General features: G+C 43.2%; 1 protein-coding gene across 4 annotated transcripts in view; it reads left to right on the top strand.

Annotated features, from left to right (window-relative positions):
• The first annotated feature begins 238 nt into the window (after positions 1-238).
• The window catches only part of ACSS3 (acyl-CoA synthetase short chain family member 3), a 129,644-nt gene continuing 113,391 nt past the window's right edge, over positions 239-16,491 (top strand). For all 4 annotated transcript variants that reach the window (XR_013635192.1, XM_073327638.1, XM_073327637.1 and 1 more), the window contains exons 1-2: positions 239-599; positions 15,449-15,593. Coding sequence is in view for 3 of the 4 variants with exons in the window: in XM_073327638.1 (XP_073183739.1) it covers positions 322-599; positions 15,449-15,593 (423 nt within the window). In the remaining variant the exon portion in view is untranslated. The remainder of the gene's footprint in view (positions 600-15,448; positions 15,594-16,491) is intronic.

Raw genomic sequence — 16,491 nt, 5'->3', positions numbered from 1 at the left:
CCCACACCCCGAGCGGCGCGGCGCGGCGCAGGGACCGTGGCCGAAATCGGGGCGGTCAAGCTTGTGCAACCGAACTCCCCTGGCCCCCAGCCATCAACAAGGGCGGCCAAGCGGCAGGCGCAAAGCCCGGGCTGGACTCGGCACTTTAGCGCCTGCAGACCTGTGGCCCGGGAAGCGCTCCGCAGCGGAGAGCGGCGCCTGCAGCAGGCAGGGGATCCAGCTCGGCTTTTTCGAGCGGCTTCCACGTGGCCCTTCAGTCGGGCTAGAGGGAGCCGCTCCCCAGCCGCACGGGACGGGACCGGTCAGCTGAGCGGCACCACCATGGACCTCCAGCGCAGGGCGATACGGCTCCTCGCCTGCAGCCGGGTCTGGGGCAATGGCTGGCTGAGCGGGGCAGCCCCGCGCGGCGCAGCGAGCGCTCCCGCCGCCCGGCGCTGCTTCTGCGCCGGCCAGGCCGCCCCCGAGGGCGCGTACGAGCAAGCGTTCAGGGCTGCCGTGGCGGAGCCCGAGAAGTTGTGGGGAGAAGCCGCCGGGCGCATCCAGTGGCACAAGCCCTGGGTGAAAATCGTGGACAGGAGCAACCCGCTGGTCGCCTCCTGGTGAGCGACACCCCGCCTCCGGGGGCGCCCTCGGAGCAGTGGGTGACAGGGCGGCGGTCGAGCAGAGAAGGGCTAGAGACAGCGGGAGGAAGCCCAGTGTCCCTCCCAGCCTGCAGCGGGGGGCTGGAGGGACGCAAGAGAGGGTCGGGTGTGTGGAGAGGAGGAGGAGCAGGGAATGTCCCAAACCTTTCATGGGGATTGAGTGTGGGAGAAGCAGTGTCTCTAGCCTATAGTAAGGGACAGGGGTTGACTTGTGTGTGGTGGTGGGGAGGAGAAGAGAATGCCTCTAATGCATAATGCGGGTCAGGTGTGTTGGAGGGAGAACATGCCCTCAGCCTTTAATGGGGTCACTGGTGCACATCTGTGTTCTTCTTTCCTGCATCCTCACCAGGAGCATGCCTGGTATACCTGCCATAACAAATGTCTCTGTTTTGACTAGACGATATGGACCCTTTTAAGTGGGAAAATGGGCACGTTTCACCAATGTTAAAATATGGATAAGGAAGCCGAATCGATGTGTGTTCTGTTGGCTGTTTCTGTAGCATCACAGCAAAAGTAGATCACAGTGTAAAGAATAAATGTTTGCTATACAGTTTATGGCAGAGGATGTATATAACATGAGATTACAGGTAAAACATTGCACCGTTCACTGAGAGAGTGCATGCTACTTACACTAAACTAAAATCCAATTACTGCAAGAGATTTTTAGATACATTAAAATCTTGTTACATTTATTTATTATTATTATATGTTCTAAAAGAGAATACATTAGTCTGCTAAATTGATATGCAGTTTGTGAAAAGTTTGTACTCTGGAAAGAAGACCTATTTTATTATGCAAAAAGAAAAGGAGTACTTGTGGCACCTTAGAGACTAACCAATTTAAGGTGCCACAAGTACTCCTTTTCTTTTTGCGAATACAGACTAACACGGCTGTTCCTCTGAAACCTATTTTATTATGGTGACTTTTGACCAAAAGTTTTATATTTTGGCAATAGATTAATGCAGCAACATAATTGATATCAATCAGTTAAAGTAAATTGCAAGATAATTTGTTATATTCAATGCCTTTCCAAAGATGGCTTCACTATTGAACATCCTTTTTTTTTGGTACTGTGGGGGCAGGATATTAGAACAAGCATTTCCATTGCTTTCCCCTAGAAAAACTGAGTACAATATACATCAAAAAACCACTGGAGCAGTGTCCCAGCTGTGTGTTTAGTAAGTCTATGCCCAATGTCTTTTTTTGCTTTCATAAGGGAACTTCAATTAAACTCACTGTTTAGATACTTTAGTTTAAAAATTATGATCAAGCATGTGATCTGTCAGAGTTCTAAATCATTTCCACTAATTTAGCTGTAATACAATAATTTGTCGTGACAATATAAGCATTATTTGTTCTGCATCTCTCCACTGTAATAAAATAACTAAGGAGGATGTTAAACAATCTACTAGGGATAAATGTTTTTAAATAAGCAGGCCTGGATAACTTACACCTAAGAGTCCTAAAACAGATAGCTAAGGAGATCTGTCATACACTGATATTAATTTTTAATAAATCTTGGAATACAGGGGAAGTTTCAGAAGACTGAAAGAATACTAATGTCATGCCAGTATTAAAAAAGAGCAAGTAGAACAGGGGTGGGCAAACTTTTTGGCTCGAGGGCCACATTGGGGTGCGAAACTGTAGGGAGGACTGGGTAGGGAAGGCTGTGCCCCCCAACAGCCCGGACCCCGCCCCCTATCTGACCCATCCCACTGACTGCCCCCCTCAGAATATCTCACCCCCATCCACCACCCCCCTGTTCCCTGACTGCCCTAACCCCATCAACCTGCCCCCCCCGAACCTCTGCCCTATCCAACTGTCCCCTGATTGTCCCCCGGGACCCCTTGCCCCATATCCAGCCCTCCGGCTCCAGCCCCCTTACCATGCCGCTCAGAGCAGCATGTCTGGAGCCGTGCCGCCCAGCCGGAGCCAGATGCGCTGCCCTGCATGAGCGCGCAGCCGCGCCTCCCAGAGCGCTGTCTATGCAGCGGCGTGGCTGCAGGGGAGGGGGAGAACAGCAGGGAAGGGGCTAGCCTCCCGGGCCAGGAGCTCAGGGGCCGGGCAGGACTGTCCCGTGGGCCAGATGTGGCCCGCAGGCCATAGTTTGCCCACCTCTGAAGTAGAATGTCCTGACTAATTATAGGCCATTTAGCCTGACATCACCCATGGGCAAAATAATGGAAGCTGGTACTGGATTCAGTCAATAAAGAACTAAAGGATAGGAATATAATTAATGTCAGCATGGTTCTATGGAAAATAGGTTTTGTCAAACAAACCTGATTTAATTCTTTGGGATAAGTTTGGCTGAGAAAGGTAACTGCCTTGGACTTTTGTAAGGCATTTTGACTTGCTACCACAAGTCCAACACAAGTTATTGGACTCAGCGTGTGGGTAACTCAGTGAAATTCTATGGCCAGTGTTATACAGGAGGTCAGACTAAATGATATAAAGTCCCTTCTGGCTTTATACCTTATTCTTCCCTGTACAAAGTGGATGTAAACTGCTACTAAATCAGAATGATAGTGTTTTGTACCACTTTGCATAGGAGTAAAGAACTACACAAAGGTGCAAGGCAGTGCAGGATCAGAATCGGACCCTCTTTCCGACTGGAGTTGTATTGATGTCAAGTATCTAGTGCTCCATTTTAGTTAATAAAACACATTAATGAAATCAAGTACAAGTCTATAGACCTCTCATGTCTAAACTCTCTAACAAAGGAGTTTCTTTACCTTCATATGCTCCACAACTGTTATTTTTTTAATCCAAGTTCATATGTTCATGCTTATCTGAAACAGAGAGTGAGTGTGCCTATATATTATTACTTGTTGATTATTTGTCTTACTGTAGCACCTAAGAGCCCCAGTTATGGCCCAGGACTCCATTGTGTTAGGTACTGTATAAACACAGAAGACTGTAAGCACTTTGGGGCAGGGACAATCTATGTTTAAGACAAGAGGCAGGAGATGTGGGTGGGTGGGTGGGAGGGAGTATAAGAAAACAATGAGACAATATTGTCTATGAATCATAGAATCATAGAATATCAGGGTTGGAAGGGACCCCAGAAGGTCATCTAGTCCAACCCCCTGCTCAAAGCAGGACCAATTCCCAGTTAAATCATCCCAGCCAGGGCTTTGTCAAGCCTGACCTTAAAAACCTCTAAGGAAGGAGATTCTACCACCTCCCTAGGTAACGCATTCCAGTGTTTCACCACCCTCTTAGTGAAAAAGTTTTTCCTAATATCCAATCTAAACCTCCCCCACTGCAACTTGAGACCATTACTCCTCGTTCTGTCATCTGCTACCATTGAGAACAGCTATTGTGATAAGCTATTGTCTGATCCCACCAGCTGCTTGACCATTGTCATGGTTTTGTAGGCATCGCGGCAAAGGAGAGTTTTAAGGTGGGATTTGAAGGGGGATCATGAGGTAGCTTTGAAAATGTTTATGGGACACTCTTCCATGAGGGGTAGCATGGGAGAAAGCACAGAAGTGCTTGTTTGAAAATTTAACAAGTAAGCAATGGAGGCTGGTGCCATTGGTAGATCAAAAGCAGGAGTCAACATTTCAGTAGTGATGATAGGGAGATGATAGGCAGTGAAAGGCCTTTGAAACTGAAGACAAGTAGCTTGTATTTGATCTGATAAAGAAGTGGGGGGGGGAGGGGGACAATGGAGGGCTACAAAGAGGAATAATGTGATCAAAGCAATGGATCTGTGCAGCAGCATTCTGAATGGATAAGAGTGTGGCAAGATTGTATTTGTCTTATAAGGTAAACAAAAGATGTTGCAATAATCGACATGCGAAATGGCAGGAGTTTTAGCTTTGTGGATGGATATTATGCAGAGAGAATTTGGCAAAATTTAGACAGACATAGCCTGTGTCAGGGTTCCTTCCCCACTCTGAACTCTAGGGTACAGATGTGGGGACCCACATGAAAGACCCCCTAACCTTATTCTTACCAGCTTAGGTTAAAACTTCCCCAAGGTACAAACTTTGCCTTGTCATTGAACAGTATGCTGCCCCCACCAAGCGTTTTAAACAAAGAACAGGGAAAGAGACCACGTGGAGACGTCTTCCCCCCCCCAAATATCCCCCCAAGCCCTACACACCTCCTTTTCTGGGGAGGCTTGAGAATAATATCCTAATATCCTAACCAATTGGTTACAAAATCATCAAAGACCCAAACCCCTGGATCTTGGAACCATGGAAAAATCAGTCAGGTTCTTAAAAGAAGGATGTTATTAAAAGAGAGAGAGGTAAAAATCATCTCTGTAAAATCAGGATGGAAAATACAGGGTGTTCAGATTCAAAACACAGAGGATCCCCCTCTGGGCAAAACCTTAAAGTTACAGAAAACAGGAATAAACCTCCCTCTTAACACAGGGAAAATTCACATAAAACAAAAGATAAACTAATCTGCCTTGCCTGGATTATCTATATTGGTTGCAATATTGGAGACTTGGATTAGGATGAGTTGGAGAAGATGGATTTCTGATTGGCCTCTCTCAGTCCCAAGAGAGAACAATCACATAAACAAAGAGCACAAAACAAAAGCCTTCCTTCCCCCAAGATTTGAAAGTATCCTGTCCCCTTATTGGTTCTTTGGGTCATGTGCCAGCCAGGTTAGCTGAGCTTCTTAACCCTTTTCAGGTAACAGATAATTGCCTCTGGCCAGGAGGGATTTTATAGTACGGTATACAGAAAGGTGGGTACCCTTCCCTTTATATTTATGACAGCCTGGATGCAAGGATCTAGAGAAAGGGCTGAGTCAAAGGTGATGCTCAGGTTATGGGTCAGAGTGTCAGATCTGGTAAGATGGTGGTGTTGTCCACCATGATCAAGAGCAGAGGTAGAAGGGAACTGTTAGGGGGCTTATTCCTTCACCCACTTACTTCCCTGGTCCTTCTCGCATGAACAGAGAGCAACAATACCCAAAGTCCAAAGGTGCAAACAATTCGATGTTTATTGGGGTGAACTTCCAGCAAGCATGATTCCAGTTTCCTTCCTTAGTATCCTCCTTCCCAGCTCTGACACCACAGAGCCTTACACCTGTGTCCCTGTTCCCATTCCTACCCTTAGCCAAACATGATTCCGATTTTCTTACCCCCATTCCCTGTTCTCATCTCTCTCCCTCCCTCCCACCCACCTACACCCACTCACTTCCTCATTGACTACAGATTATATAGTAAAACTTGAGTTCTGCTTAGTTATACCTTAACCAATCATTTTCCTGAAATTTAACTAACCAATCCTAACATATTGTAACATGATTATGTAACCAATTATATCCCACCACCTTAATTAGTTTACACCCAGCAAAATTAATTATACAGCAGACAGGAACAATTACAGAACCAGACAGAGATTATACAGACAAACAATAGCAAAGTGGGAACTATAATGACAAAACAATACAGAAGTGAGGATTTCACATCCCAGTATTGATAAGTGAGTTCTTGCCAGACAGGATGCTATCAAACTAAGTTTCCTTTTACATTTTCTAGGCACTTCCATTTCTCTGGAGGTGATAGGAATACAATCCTGTCCTGATAGTGCCTAACAGCCCAATAGCACCTTATTTCAATGTGACTAGTTTGGAATGTGAGGATGTGACCATTCGCTTCCCAGCTTATGGCTGCCTCTGCTGCTTAGCCAAAGGCCTTAGCCTAAGAACAGGGCCTCAGACTGTCACAGTAAGAGAAGGCCCTTACACCAGCAGATAGTGATTTTGATTCTTTCTTTTATACCTCTATAATTAGCCAAGTGATAAGAATACACCTAAATTCTTAGAGTATAGGCCTTTACAGACAGGCCTGAATATCTATATCCTAACAGGAACTCTTTGGGGGAGTGACTAATACAGATAGGACCACACTTCTCGAAGAACCTCCAGTTATATGTAAGTAACCTCCTCTTCCTAAAAGATACTAGAATTGCAGAATATTTCTGAGATAGGCTACTGGTAAACAATTTTTTTTTTTTAAACTTACTTGCAGCAACCATTAACTTTCTTGCTGATGCAGTGAAAGGCAGTCATTAGTGCTGTATCCTGGGGGACAGCAGTTTTAGGAAGAAATCACTTGAGACACAGAGAGCTGAGAGCCATGAAAGCAGCCATTTATTTTCACACACTGAACTAACCAAACCAGCCAAAATTGGCTGGGCTATCCCCTAATAATGTAACTGAGTTGCCATAGCAACAACAAGATACACAACATATTCCCCCCCCCCTTAATAAGAACATTCCCTAAATAAAACAAACACTAAACTAGAGAAGGAGGGTAGACTGCCTCCATTCCTGGCTAAACCCTGGGGATTATTTTGCCCCATAACCGTGGGTTCGCCCTCGCTAAAGATCCAGCCATTGAGGAGGTCTTCTGTCTCTAGGTGGATTATGGCGAACTTTGGGTGGTGTTGCACCTGAAAGTACCTTGGGCGCAGGCCTAACAATGGGCTCAGGGTTCGTAGCGTGAACGGGTGAGGAGGTGGTATCAGCTTGTTCCGGGCAAGGGGTTATCTCAGCTGCTGGCAGACCGAAACAATTAAAGAGTTCCTGTAGTTTTTTGGATAGTACTCTCTGCAGTAGTGGACTGCATTATAGAGACTTCTGGCCATTTAGAATGGGCATCTACCACCACCAAGAACATGCTCCCTTCAAGGGGGCCAGCGAAGTCAACGTGAATACATTGCCATGTGTTTTCAGGCCACCCATGGGTGTAGGGGCACCCACTGGGGTGCATTTCTGACATGACATACAAGCTCTTGCCTTCTTTTCAATAGCACTGTCCAATCCAGGCCATGAAAAATAGCTTTGCGCAATTTCCTTCATGCGCACTATTCCACAGTGACCAGAATGTAGCTGTTCTAACATCTGTGATCTCAGTGGTGGTGGGATAATGACATCTCCCCGACAACAAACAATCAGATTGGATCGATAACTCCGTCCTCCTGGACATGTAGGTAACCAGGTCGGGTGAGACTGGAGAGGTTCGTCGAGATTTTTTGCATCACTAGGCCCATAACTTGGGACAATACTGGGTCAATGCGAGTTGCCTTCTTTATCTGAATAGCAGTGATGGGTGTATTCTCTGTGTTCAAATTAGAAGATTTCCTTTTGGGAAGTATCTTGATGTTTGACTGGCAAAGGCAACCTTGCGAGACCATCTGCATTGCCGTGCAGAATGGATTTATGATATCTGATTTCATATGTGTGCGCTGAAAGTAACAATGCCCAACGTTGCATACAATTAGCAGTTAATGGGGGAATACCTGTGTATGGTCCAAAAATTGACATCAGAGGTTGATGGTCTGTAAGAAGAGTAAACTTCCACCCAAACAGGTACTGATGAAACTTCCGAATTCCAAAAACGATTCCCAATGCCTCATGTTCGATTTGGGCATAGTTTCTGCTTTGCTTAGAGTGCCTGAAGCAAAAGCAATAGGTCTCCCTTCTCCCGAAGGCATAATGTGTGACACAACTGCTCCCACTCCATAAGGGGAGGCATCGCAGGTCAACTGTAGGGGTAAGGATGGATCAAAGTGCGTTAGAACTTCAGAATTTAGCAGTGCATCCTTAGTTTTGTTAAATGCAACATTACAGGCTTCAGAACACTTCCAGGTCTTGTTCTGCCCAAGAAGTTCGTGAAGTGGTTTTAGCAGTGTGGCTAACTGAGATGAACTTTCCATAATAGTTCAATAGTCCTAGAAATGAGCGCAGCTGGCTAACATTTTGAGGTGGGGGAGCCTCCACAATAGCCTTAACTTTTTCAGGGGCCTTATGAATACCCACAGCATCAATGATGTGTCCCAAATATTCAACAGAGGGCTGGAAGAATTCACACTTGTCTTTGCGGACTCGTAGGCCATACTCTTTCAGTCTTTCAGTAGGGTAGCCTCTAAATTCTTTAAGTTATTCTCTTCAATCCTTCCAGTGACCAGGATGTCGTCCAGATAGCACTGAATTCCTGGCAAGCCACACAAAATCTGGTCCATAGCCCTCTGGAACAGGGCCGGAGCAGATGTCCTTCCAAAGGATAGGCGACAGTATCGATAAAGCCCCTTATGAGTCACAATGGTTAACAACTCTTGGGACTTTTCATGGATGTGCATCTGTAAATACGCTTGACTCAGATCAATCTTACTGAACTTTTGTCCCCCAGCCCGGCCCACGAAGAGGTCATCGATGCGGGGAAGTGGGTATTGTTCTGCATACAACACCAGGTTGACAGTGACTTTAAAATCACCCCAAATCCGGAGGGAGCCATCTTTCTTTCCTACTGGAACGATAGGAGTGGCCTATGGGTAACTGGTATTAGGACTCCATTGGTGACCAGACACTCCAGGTCTGCTTCAACTTTTGGGCTGATGGCATATGGCACAGTTCGGGCTTTCAGATATTTTGGTTGACTGTCAGGTTTAATGTTCAATGTCAGTGAATCCCTTCATACTTCCCACATCCTCTCCAAAAACAGCAGCATGTTTCCTTAGTATAGCGGTCAGACTGGTTTCTTCTTTAGTCATTCAGTGCACTTCTGCGCAGTTCAGCTGAATCTTCCCAAGCCAAGACCTACCCATTAAGGCTGGGTAATTACCTCTCACCACGAACAGTGGCAATTTAGCAGCCTGTTCATTGAGCTCCACTTTAACATCAGTAGTGCCCAACATGGGCACAGCTTCTCCTGTGTACGTCTTCAGAACAGGTTTTGTTGTCTTAAGTGGAAGATGCTGTAGCTTTTCTTTATACACAGTCTCTGAGACCAGCGAGATGGCTGCATCGGTGTCCAGTTCCACGCGTATAGGTTTGCCATCCACCAACGGGGTTACCCAGTATTCATGTGAGCCCACGGCCAAAGACAAAACGTCCAGTGGCACTTCTTCTTGCGATGAGGTGTCACCTTGGTCATCCTGAGCCTGCTCTAGGGTATGCAGGTTCCCCATTTTAGTCGGCCAGACCACAGGTCTCTCTTTCTTTTGTTTACAGGCACACTCAATGTGTCTGTTTTTGCCACAGTGTCAACACACCAGGTCCTTACACCAGCATTCTGATGCCTGGTGACCCTGCTTACCACAACGGTAACATTCCTGACTCTGCACAGTTTTGTGGGTAGGTTCTTATGACACTTTATGCACCCTAGGGGATGCACTGATGTATTGGGCCTCCTTTGTAGCCGGTTCCATGGAGACTGCAATATCAACAGCTTTCTGTAACGTAAGCTGAGCCTCTGTCAATAGGTGCTTCCATATAGCTTCACTGTACAGGCCACACGCTAACCTGTCACGCAGGGCATCATTTAGTATCTCCTTAAATTCAGTGTTCTCGTAGCCTTTTTAAAATTGCCACAAATTGTACAACTGTTTCATCTTCTTTTTGGTCTCTTTTGTGGAACCTATATGTTTCAGCAATTACGAGTGGTTTCTGGGAAAAGTGGGATCCCAGGATTTCCACAATGTCACTGTAAGATTTGGTCTCAGGCTTAACAGGGTGTAGTAAGCTGCGTAGCAGGGAGTAGGTTTTAGCCCCCACAACACTTAAGAATATTGGCACCTTCTTCTCGTCTGTAATGTCATTTGCAATAACAAAAAGCTCAAAACGCTCAGTATACACATGCCATTGCACTATATTCTCCTCAAAAGATTCCAGTGGCCCTGTAAGTGTAGCCATGGTTTTAGTTTCAGGTTTTACAGTCAGTGCAAACAAACCAGTTCTCACCCCCTTCCAACAGCTAAAAGATTTTGGGTAGGTTTTTTTCTTTTTCTTTTACCTTGACTTCTACTTCCTTCTGTTGCTGGGGCACCACAGGGATCCCATCCTCGTCGCCACTTTGTTGCATCCTTGGGGGCAGCAGTTTTAGAAAGAAAATCACTTGAGACACAGAGAGCTGTGAGCCATGAAAGCAGCCATTTATTTTCACACATTGAACTAATCAAACCAGCCAAAACTGGCTGGGCTAGCCCCTAATAATGTAACTCAGTTGCCATAGCAACAACAAGGTGCTATTACCACAACAACCAAATACACAACAATTAGCCATTTAAAAAGCTTAATATACCATCATGCAAAGGATGAAAGAATCATCGTGAATGGTAACAAATCAGCATTCAGTGAGGTTTTCATTCTGGAAGTTTTGAATGAAATAGCCTCTGGAGCTTGATAAATGGGTCAGCTTCTCTAGAAGTCTGAAGATACTCTGATTTGATGTACTGAAAATTACTGAGAGCAAGCAAAGTCAGTCCTTATCTCTCTCAGATGCTGACAGCAGTCTCTGTCTGATAAAGTGAAAAGTCTAATGGGACTTGCTCTTTTCTCACAGAAGAGCTGCTTAGTGTAATGGACTTATGGATGGGAAACCATTACCTTCTCTTCAATATTTTATTTAGAAAATGGAATTTAGACTTGCACGAAATAAGATTTTTTTTCTTTTTTGTTTCATCAAGCGTAAAGGTTTTTTTGAAATGATCACAGTGAACCTACTTGAGAAGAAGGGCATCATTAGTTTAAAATTTAAAGAAGTTTTCATAACCTAGCAAAAACAGAAGACCAGATTGGGAAGTATTTCTTTCAGAAAGCTTTCACAGAAGCTGTCAAGGTTCCTTCCCCACTCTGAACTCTAGGGTACAGATGTGGGGACCTGCATGAAAGACCCCCTAAGCTTATTCTTACCAGCTTAGGTTAAAAACTCCCTCCAAGGTACAAACTTTGCCTTGTCCTTGAACCGTATGCTGCCACTACCAAGCGTGTTAAACAAAGAACAGGGAAAGAGCCCGCTTGGAGACATCTAAGCCCTACACCCCCTTTCCTGGGGAAGGCTTGATAAAAATCCTCCCCAATTTGCATAGGTGAACACAGACCCAAACCCTGGGATCTTAAGAACAATGAAAAAGCAATCAGGATCTTAAAAGAAGAATTTTAATTAAAGAAAAGGTAAAAGAATCGCCTCTGTAAAATCAATATGGTAAATACCTTACAGGGTAATCAGATTCAAAACATAGAGACACCCTCTAGGCAAAACCTTAAGTTACAAAAAGACACAAGAACAGGAATATACATTCCATTCAGCACAGCTTATTTACCAGCCATTTAAACAAAAGGAAATCGAACACATTTCTAGCTAGATTACTTACTAACTTAACAGAAGTTCTGAAGAGCATTCCTGACCTGGTCCCAGCAAAAGCATCACACAGACAGACAGACCCTTTGTTTTCCTCCTCACTTCCAACTTTGAAAGTAACTTGTCTCCTCATTGGTCACTTTGGTCCGGTGCCAGCGAGGTTATCCTAGCTTCTTAACGCTTTACAGGTGAAAGGGTTTTGCCTCTGGCCAGGAGGGATTTTATAGTTCTGTATACAGAAAGGTGATTACCCTTCCCCTTATATTTATGACAGAAGCCAAAAACATTAAATGAGTGAATAACACCTAAGTTTAATGATGCCAAAAAAACCTCTTACATAAAGCTTACAGACATTTCAGTGCAAGAGGAAATACAACAGTTCAGACATAGCATTTAATTTGAGTTATTAGTTTTTCATATGCTCTAAAAGAGTTAGTTGCCCCAAGAGAAACTGCTCTTTATTGGAGCTTCTTTTTATTATTTTTAAAATTTTATATATACAAGTGGTCAACTCCTGAGCTGGGTATTAAATCATGTTGAATAATACTATTGTTACATTAGTTGGTGAGAATTTTAGATCTTGATGCATGAATGATTCATAGGGTCATGAGTTTCTAAAATTAGTAATAATTGTACACCATGACTAAGGCTACCATTTAGTCACCGCTGCTCGGGCGGTCCTCAGGGCCAGCCATATGGGCCACTGCTCGAGTGGTCTCCAGGGCCAGCTGCTTGGGGCAGCTCCAGCAGCGGCTGGTGCAGCTGGCCCTGGCGTCAGCCACACTGGCCTCTGCAGAAGTCGTAGAGATCATGGAATCCGTGACTTGTGCGACTTCCATGACCAACACGGAACCCTAATCATGAAGTATGGCTTCTCTTAAACAACTTTTAAGAAACTCGGAAGAACACTTGATTTTTTCACTATTGTGGGAAAAGATAGGGAGAAAAAATATGGTGCAGTGGCAATTGCCAAAAAAGAATCTAGCAGTAACTACATGGGACATCAAAGGATATGTTGGAGGATGAGGAAGATGCTTGCTTGAAAACTTCAGAGCAATTGTTCCTAACTACACATGACCTGCTCTACTTAGCACTGCTGAGGCCTTAGCTGGAATACTGTGGGATATGGGGAGCCACACTTTAAGAAAGATGTGGACAAACTAGAGAGAGTCTAGAAGAGAGCAACAAAAATGATAAAAGGTTTAGAGAATCTGACCTATGTGGCAAGGTTTACAAAACAAAACCAAACCAGGCATTTTTAATCTTCAGGGAAAAAAGATTCTGGGGATATCTGATGAGAGTCTTTAAATATATTAAGGGCTGTTATAAAGAGGACAGTGATAAATTTGTTCTCCAGGTCTACTGAAGGTAGTACAAGAAGTAATCAGCTTAATTTGCATCAAGGGAGATATAGGTTAGATATTAGGAAGAAACTTTCTAACTATAAGGATAGTTAAGCACTGGAATAGGCTTCCAGGGGAGGGAATGACAGGGATTCCATAGGAGTGGTGCAGTTGCAGCGATACGGGTATGCCACTGTAAGGCCTGTAGTGTAGGCATAGCTTAAGTTTGTGCTGAACTCGTCAAGAATCAGAACAGATGTATATAATATATACATTTTTTGAAAAAGTAAATGTATTAAAGTAGATAAATTTGAATAGAAGCTGGCTAGTTCTAAAACAAAGGGTTTTAAAATTTTTAAATAAAAGGCTTTCCACAACTTTAATTTGAAATTTTTTTGTGAAATTTTAAAAAATGAACTAACATTATTTGTAAGTAAACATTTCTTCAGGGTTTAAAATCCATACACTGTAGCATTTTGCTGATGCAAAAGGAGCAGAAAGTGAAAGTATCTTGTTTGCTTTGCTCTCAGCTGTTTGGTATAACTTAAACTCTTATCAAAAGCAACAAGGAAAGTTGTCAACAGTCAGGTTAAACATCAGTTGAGAGCTGGGAAGTTGGAGCTCCAAGTCTGGATTCAGTCTCTTGTAATATAATCACATCAGAAAAAACAGCCTTTTAAAAAAGGGTACAAACATATTTTTGTTTATTTTAGCTTTAGCTTTAACTCTCATTTAATATTGTGTTTAAAAATGTACCCTTATTGTAAGATGATACATTAGAATTGGGTTAAGAACATCTGCAGTCCTAAAAACTAGATGGCTTGTCTTGCAGATGGAAAGGCAGACTCGTTTAGGACTAAGGAGGGGTTAGTTTATATGTGTGAAAGCTGTTGGTCTGATAAATCTGGAGACAGAAGTCCATTATTCACAGACTACCTGACATTACTCTGGTAACAACATTTATGCTAATTTGGAGGAACCCTTTACCCCTAGAAATGGTATTTCAGTCTCTATACCCACTCTGTCCTTTTTTCCTTATTGAATTTGCCAGGAATAGAATAGGGTGCCAATTCTGATGCTGCTTTTCTGTGGAATGCATAAGGAACAAAATTAAAATCAAACTTGTTTCAGGTAGGAAACTGAACAGCCCTTAGGTGGTAACTCCAGGTCATTACCAACCAGATTAGGTTTAATAGTTGTGAACCTGTGATGAAAGATGCTACATACATGCAAATATTTAAATCAGTCTCTTTATTGAGATGAAAAAAGGGACCCTAATCTTTATTTATTTATTTATTTATTTATTTACTTGTTGTCCCCCCCCCCCCCCCCGTCCCTTGCTCAAAATGGACCTAATTGTTGAGTTTGAGTTGTGTCCAGTGCAGTACCCAGCCAAGGGTGTTGTGGTAAAGGTATGCCACTTTAAGCCTCTCTCTTCCTATGGGGCAGTTTCACCCTGGTACTGTTTAGAGCATCCTCCTGGGATCACAGGGTTCATAAATGCTTTCTTTCTGCTCGGTTTAGCTGTTCGTCTTTCACTCTTGTATTGGGGTATATGCACAGATTGGGAGAGGGATATACAAGCCAAGTCCCACAAAGGGGACCATGGCTGGGGAGATGGCAGGCAGGGGAATAGGACTGAAATTCAAAGCTCCTCTTTTGAAGTACACTTTTTTTTATATTGTCTATTTTTCAACTTAAGTGTCCTTTTTGAATACACACTTTTGTATATTTTTGTATTTCAGCATTATACTAGATTTGAATAATCTCTATGTAAAATTACAACAAAAACAAATTCCAAGTCTGTGAAACTGTTTTTAATCAACAGTTCTCTGTAAATATCTGGCTATTGAAGAGATCATAACTCTCATTTTGCAGATTTCTGGTCTTTATGAAGTTAAAGTACAGTGAATAGGCTTATTTACCCATTTTTGAGCAAATCCTTTTTGACTTGGGGCTTGTCTACACTTACAGAGCTGCTGCTGTAGCGCTTGGTGAAGATGCTACCTACGCCAACAGGAGAGCTTCTCCCATCAGCGTAGATACTCCTGTTCCCTGAGCGGCGGAAGCTATTTCGATGGGAGAAGACCTCCCACCAACATATGCTGTCAACACTGGGGGTTAGGTCGGTATAACTATGTTGCTCGTGGTGTGGATTTTCCACACCCCTGAGAAACATAGTTATACCAACATAAGTTGGCAATAGAAGTAATCAGAACTTCAGAAGCAGGGGCCTTCTGATTTGAAGACAATGTTTCATCAGTTATCTGACTGAATGTTATCTCTTCTCCCCAGAAATTAGTCTAGTTACTTTGGAAAGACTGTTATCTAACATTGTACTTTTTCTCTTTCAGGTTTGTGGATGGAGAGCTGAATATTTGTTATAATGCTGTAGATCGTCATGTTGAGAGTGGACATGCAGACAAGATTGCTATTATCTATGATAGTCCTGTGACAAACACTAAACAGGCTATCACTTACAGAGAAGTTCTTGAACAGGTATAATTGATGATAGAATCCTGTTTTGTACAAACAGATAGGAAATAATGTCCCATTACGTGGCACGTGGATGTTACAGAAATGTGTGAATTAGAAATAACCTAGCCATATGATTATCTTGCCTTTCCAACTGCATTTTTTTCTTTTTGTTGTGTTATGTTCTGATTTATAAACCTCACTAATTGTACCTAATAGTGCATTGTTTCTCTCCTGCACTGGTTATTTAGGCAAAACAGCTGCTGTCCTTTTTTGTCAATATCTTAGATTTCCTTCTCCCCACCCACTTCCATAGTCCAGCTTGAAAAAGAAAAACGGTATTGGTAAATTTCTTTAAAGTAACTTACTGTCATCAACAAAACTACTCTTCTAGTAGGGCTAGCAATAAGCTTATGAAAAGAAAAGCATATATCTTGACCAATACACCAACAAAACATCATAATTAGATTTTAAATATTAAAAGGACAGAACTCCTAAAATATGTGCCTCATCCACCAAATTCTAGATCATCATGGAAGTGTGAAGGTTTTCTAATGTGTTTACCTAGTAAATCAGTGAACATTGTATCTGTCTGCTGCATACCAGCTACAGGGCCTGTCATCAATGGTGTGTGTGTGTGTGTGTGTGTGTGTGTGTGTGTGTGTGTGTGTATATGTATGTATGTATGTATGTGTATATATATATGTGTATATATATATGTGTATATATATATATATATATATATATATATATAAAAATATAGCACTCATGACTCAGGTGTTTTTCATAAAACAACTGACACTGGCAGACCAGGTGCTAGCTCATGCCAAGGGCCCTAGGCCTCACTGAACACTGACAAATGCATAGCTGGAAACCAGTGTGGCTCACCTGTGTGTTGCTATTGTTAAAATGGGTATTAGAT

This window comes from Lepidochelys kempii, chromosome 1 (genome assembly GCF_965140285.1).
Source record: "Lepidochelys kempii isolate rLepKem1 chromosome 1, rLepKem1.hap1, whole genome shotgun sequence".
Lineage (NCBI taxonomy): Eukaryota > Metazoa > Chordata > Testudines > Cheloniidae > Lepidochelys > Lepidochelys kempii.
Note: the sequence above shows the minus strand (reverse complement) of the source record. Positions and strands in the feature narration are given on the sequence as shown.